This window comes from Mytilus edulis, chromosome 1, assembly GCF_963676685.1.
Source record: "Mytilus edulis chromosome 1, xbMytEdul2.2, whole genome shotgun sequence".
NCBI classification, from domain to species: Eukaryota; Metazoa; Mollusca; class Bivalvia; order Mytilida; family Mytilidae; genus Mytilus; species Mytilus edulis.
In genome coordinates this window covers 5,240,147-5,246,658 of record NC_092344.1, presented here as the reverse complement: position 1 = coordinate 5,246,658, position 6,512 = coordinate 5,240,147, and the positions used below count along the sequence as shown (strand labels likewise).

At 30.1% G+C, this 6,512-nt stretch overlaps 1 protein-coding gene across 1 annotated transcript; it reads left to right on the top strand.

The window, feature by feature from the left end:
• The first annotated feature begins 1,511 nt into the window (after positions 1-1,511).
• Positions 1,512-6,128, top strand: LOC139522540 (ceramide kinase-like). The gene is made up of 8 exons (XM_071316016.1): positions 1,512-1,683; positions 1,956-2,126; positions 2,422-2,544; positions 2,942-3,005; positions 3,328-3,695; positions 4,009-4,215; positions 4,446-4,630; positions 5,160-6,128. The coding sequence occupies exons 1-8, from the start codon at positions 1,599-1,601 to the stop codon at positions 5,361-5,363; spliced, it is 1,407 nt and encodes a 468-aa protein (XP_071172117.1). The 5' UTR covers positions 1,512-1,598; the 3' UTR covers positions 5,364-6,128.
• The last annotated feature ends 384 nt before the right edge of the window (positions 6,129-6,512 follow it).

The window sequence follows — 6,512 nt, the reverse complement described above, 5'->3', positions numbered from 1 at the left end:
AATTCATTTTACATCATTCACACTTTGATAGATTTAAGCTTGAGCTGTTCAATATGTATGAGTAATTTCCAAAACATACCCGGTTTCGGAAGAGAAAATGACATTTATTTGTTTTGATAGTATGTGTGGCAGACAATAAATGCGACAATTCGTGTAATTTAACTCGAATGGAATTTAATGGAAGTAACACTGCTATCTACTGTTATCTGTATTAAACCACTTTAATGTATGTGGTTGTATATAGGAAAACAATAATTCAATTCAAAACACCTTATTTTTAACATCTGCTTATACTGATGTCAAGAAAATCTACCTGTATGAAGTAATTTACTTTAAGTATTTCGTTCAAATGTAAAATTCAAATAAATCACCCGCAGAAAAACACAAAAAAGGTGTAAAAACATGAATTGAAAATGTAATATGAATACAAAGTTTTTTTTCTACCAAATGGGTCATACTTTGATCTCTGTTGTTCAAATATGAGAAACTACAATCAAGTTATTTAAAACTTCCTTTTCTTTTGGTAATACGATAGACACCTGATAAAAAATATGTGTAGAGTAATAACGTACATTATCGAATTTATCAATGACTAAATGCATTTGGATGCTACCTACGAATTTATTTTATAATGAATAAAATTTATCAAAATTGCCTGCCCTTAATCTTGGAATTAACGTTTTGAAAGAATATTTTGTAATTATTTAAACTATTATTGATAAATGACAATGGTAATTAAATTTAAAGGAACGAAAGACTGTCACTTCAATTTGTTGTTACATTTTACATTGAATAATTGTTTTGTTTTTTCACACAATAGTTATTTGCATGTGCACAGCAATATAATAAGCTCCCTTATGTACATTGAAGCCTAAAAGTAAAATAAAATCGATGTCTTGAACTCAAAACAAAAGTAAACAGAATAAAACAGAACAGCAAAAACTGTCTAAGATTACATCCTCTAATGTCTGTAAAATTGCCATTATATACAACAGATAATTCATAGTCAAACTGTTGCATTTGCAACTTGCCGTAGGAAGGATTGTATCCTTAGGGACTCGTAGACTACCACTAGTTGTTCTGACACAACGGTAGTAATCTATAATTGAGATACAGATTTGAAATTGATAGGTACTGGTTTCAGAATAAAAGAGTAAATTTAGATTTTAATGTTGAAATGCGTAGAAAATAGTCTTCAATAATTTGCATTACAATAAAGTTTGAAAGATAAAAAGAATAGTAGTCGTGCAAAGTTTACCACTTCAGCTCAAACCAATCTCATCAACAATTTACATTCATGAAATGATTACAGCTGTTACAATAAACAGATCGATATTTAAATTTTTAAACGCCAATCAAAAGAGGATAAAGCAGCATACGGGGATGTACCTACAGTAAGTCACATGATCAATATTTTCCGGTTATCACTCCTGTTATTTCGTAGTAGGCTGTTTACCAAGGTCAGTTTTTCCAGTATTCTATTTATAAAATCGTGGTTTTCACCTGTTTACGTAGATGACATACTATATAAGAGGAGCAGACTTTACAACAATCATTCAATTAATTTAACTTTGTTAAAACACATACAAAAATTTAAAATGCTTTACTTAAACGACAACCGTGTCAATGTGAGCTTGGAAGGAGGTGTGATGACTGTTGCAAGTGAAGAAAATAATTTACTTGGTACGAAACAATTAACTTTCACTATTACTGATTTTATTTCAACGAAGCAATGCGCAAGTGTATAATCTTTTAATAACTTTTGTATTGTACACTGTTACACGATTGGTGTCTATTTAATTGACTTCGTGTTTCTTTTTCTGAATTGTAAGAGAAAGTGCATGTTACGGGCACACTAGATAAATACACATGGTTCATCGGAAACTTTGTGTTTTGCATTTTTCCTTCGTTTGAAGAAACAGCTTAAGTAACGACTTATTTTCTTTTATTTTCAGCGTCTATTGAGATACGTTATCTATTAACATCTGTGTTGGAACTGACAAATCTTACTGTGCATTATGTGATACAGAAGAAAAATATGAACCTTAAAGTGAAAACTTTGGTTCTTCATGGAGATGACGAGGATGCACAAATGTTGCACAGTGATATCGAACACTTTTTAAAAGGTATTTATTTTAACAACGGTTCAAATCAAGTCAAAAATGAAATAAGTTTTTTTTATTATATAGTTTAGAATTAAGTTGTACATTAAACTGGTAAAATGTATTTATAGTGGAGATATGAAGAGTTTTACATATTGAATTTCTCTCTACTGACGAAAGAAATATTATTTAAGATTGATATGCATGGATTATACAGATTAAAAATTAATATTGCAATAGACAATCGCGTAAGAATGTCGTACGAACTCATACTGAATCATGTGTTCAAATGTTTTATTATTCCATTCTTCAATTTAAGATCGTCCAAGGCGGCTTCTTGTAATTATCAACCCAAATAGTGGCAAGAGGAAAGGAATGAAAATATACCAGAAAATTGCAGCTCCTTTATTTCAACTCTGTGGCGTGAAAGCTGATGTCATTGGTAAGTCTATTTATTTAGAAACTTTTCTTTTACATGTTCTGTATACTATTTTATCATATTCTGTGTTAAAATATTGAACTTATTCTCATTTATTTGAAATATATTCCCATTTCGAAAACGGTGATACATTGGTTCAAATATTCTCATTGTGTTTTTATAAAGAACTTTAGATCAAGATATTCTTAAACTTTGAATTATGTTAGCATGTTGTACCGTGTAATACATTTTACATAATTTATTAATGAAAACTTTGTAAAATATTATGGTCAGTAAAACAAAAACAAAAAACAGGGATCGTACAGATTTGTAGTTTGAAATTGCCTAAAACAATTTTACATGGGGTGCGGGTGAAAAACAATCCATTATTACTACATTGTTTATTTATTTTTTATTACAGTAACTAGAAAACAGAAAGAGCCTACGGATATTCTGAAGAACTACAATTTATCGAATATTGACGGGTAGGTGAAGTAGGTTTTAACATCCCATTGATAAAAGCTAATGTTTATTTACGATGACAAAATTTTCTGTCGATTCAAAATAAAGTTTTGGATAAAGAAGATATAAACTTGTAAACACCTTTAAAAACAAAAAATAAAAAGTAAACGTAATCCAATGAAAAAACAAATCCAAGTAGATAGTCATTTAATTAATTACTTTATTAAATATTGTACACAACATTTATTCAGCAAAGCATTAATAATATATGTATGACACAACTTTTCATTGTTGCTTGTTGCAAATAAACTTGTAATTTATGCTTACGTCATTTTTTAATTATAGTATAGTAACAGTAGGTGGTGATGGTTTATACTGTGAGTGTATGAATGGACTAATTGCACGTGTTCAAAAAGACAACAATGTCAATGTAAATTGTCACAATACTGACATTGTGTCAGCATCACTTCCCATTGGCATCATTCCAGCAGGCTCTGGTAATGTGATTGTTCAATATCTTCATGGGACGAAATGTGCAAGCTCTGCTGTTCTCCATATCTTACTTGGTGGCAACGTCGAGTCCAACGTTTGTAGTGTTCACGAAGGAGGCAAACTTTTATCATATTCGGCACTGGTTCTTGGATTTGGACTGTTTGGTGATATGATGCACGACTGTGAAAAGTTTCGGTGGATGGGACCGTTAAGATATAATGGTGTGTATAATATTTTGATAAATTAAAAACACATTTTTTCAGTTTAGGAATGAATGACAACAGAAAAGGTTCCTATCTTAAAGTTTAATATAAAAAATCTATTTTGCAAGAGATTAATACAATGGTAAATCAAAATGGATAGCCGAAAAAAGGATACGCATGTTGATATTTGGTATTTTATAATATTATCATAAAGCTATCAAAATTTCGCAATTAAAAATATGTTTTTATACTTTTTCATTTAATTAATGATTTTAAAGTGTTCTCTTATCGATTTCAAAACTTGTACAATATATATTATGTTTTTTAACAGTTGTCCCGGTAGCTTCGATGTTAAAGAGAAGGGAAATTGATGTGGAGATAGAATACTATTCGGCTAACAAGGATAAAGTGACTAAAAAAATTAGAGGATTGGGAAAACAGATCTCCCTTCCAAATGGCTTCATGATACCTTCATGTAAATCAAAAATACAACGAACTAAATCCACACCGGGTGTACTCGACAGTTCAGATGTCCAAGGTATGTCTAAAATTATCATTATTTAAACAAACAACTTATTATATCAGACTAAAGTTAAATTTTAAAACATTGTCAATCACGTTGTACAGAGTTTTCTTATTATTGCTCTTAAAAAGTTAAGTCCTAGAAAATCATAAATTTTGTTAAAATTATTTTCCGTTCATTGTTTTCAGTTTTATTTGAAAACAGGCAATTTTAAATGATTAAATAAATCCTTGATTGTTTTCCAGAATGTGAAAAAGAAGAAGGACGTGTATATGCAGTAGATACACATGCCGTTATGATGAAAGAAAAATCAGGAAAAATGACTCCAAGTTTCGGACAAGATTCACTAATGGTGTACACCACACATAAATGTACATTGTCAGACCATGTGTCACAGCTAACCAAAGTGAAAAACGAACAACCCGATTGTGTAAGTACTATAAAAAAGATGTAAATTTTAAAACTATTCATAATTAATTTATATCTATAGAATGGAGCAAAGATTATATTGTGTATTACATATTAATAGTTGATTGAAAAAAGTACAACTTCATAAAAACTTTTTAAAATGATAACCTAGACAACAAAATCAATAATAAAGTGGCTCTTGGTATGATTTATAGAATTGGAGGACAATATAACAGTGCGAATCAATACTCATAACTCAAAAAGATACCAACAAAATCATGGCATTTAATAAATAACAAGAAAACCACGATAAGAAAAACAGAAATCTGCAAAAAACTATATGAAATGATAAACTTTGTCTGCATACTAGCACATAAATATAAGATGTAGCATGATTGACAATGAGACAACATGAATTCATGTTGACAATATATATGCATTATAATTTAAATAAGAATAAAAGTAATTTTTATATGAATTAAAATTTTCAGTATAATGAAAAATATATCATGTTGAATAACGATTAAGTAATTTTTAATTTATTTTTTCAGTATGATTACAAATTTGTAAGCAAACACGAAGTTTCTAGTTATAAAGTCCGATTGCTGAATGCTACAGTTTCTGAAAATACGAAAACCCTTCAAAAAGATTTTTACCTGAACTGTGATGGTGAAGTCATTAGATTAACCGAACCAGAGTTTGATGTAAAGCTACACAAGAAAGCAATGAGAATCTTTGGAAATGCTTCCGGATGAACATCAGTAGAAAATTAAATAAACAAATGCCACCACAGCATTGTGAAATATGTTAAAATTCCGCTGTGTACCTCAAGAAGAGACAAAAAGCCTCAAAAGAAATGTGTATGTCAATAAAGCGTATTCTTTAGAGACAATACAGAATCGAGATGTTGCAGAGCCGAGGAAAGATCGACTTGGAGTAGAGATTACTTTGAGAGTGTTAATGAGCTTCTTAAACTATTTACAACTATATGTTGACATGAATAGACAAGAAGCGTGGACCAACAACGAAACATAGTATTGATAAAAACATATGACCACGTGGCCATACTCTAACTGTAACTGCTATGCAGCTTGATCTAGTTTGTAAATAAGAAACTGTTTTACTAGTAGCAACTATGTTGTTTTATATGTAACTACTATGTAGCTTGTAGAATTTTAATAAAAATCAGAAAAAAACATATCATTGTTTCTTTATATATTATCGGACTATACTTAATCAAAACACAAAAAAAACCCCATCAATTTAAAGATGAACAATCATTGATGGCAATTAAAAATGTTTTAACTATTGCAAAATCGATGGAAAAATATAAACATATCAAATATGTTGTGTTATTCATAGGCTACCTATGAAGCATATCTGTCAGCATATATAGGAATCTCGGTAGGGCATAGCTAATTTACTGCTTGTTACTATAATGAGGCACCCCAGTGATCAGCCTGCAAGTAATGACATGATATGTGTAAGAGAGAAATGCAATATACTAAAGGGAATTAGAACACAGAAGTAGAAAATAAACTGACAACGACATAGCAAAATACGAAAAAGACCAAATGACAAATAATTGTATACAAAACACAAAACATAAACATAATGACTGACCAACACGAGCCTCACCAAAAGCACTCATCGTGTGTCGATCATGTAAGTACAAACCCGGTGATAAGTTAATTCATTAGGTCACTATTTATTAAGTTTGATGTTAGGTGCATAAGGCACGAGGAAAGTTTGAGCGGTTTCTACGGGTGGGGTTTAATGGTACTATATAAAGTTTGGAATTTACATGTATTAGTATATGTTTGTTTGTCTTTTTCATTTTTAGCCATGGCGTTGTCAGTTTGTTTTAGATTTATGAGTTTGACTGTCCCTTTGGTATCTTTCGT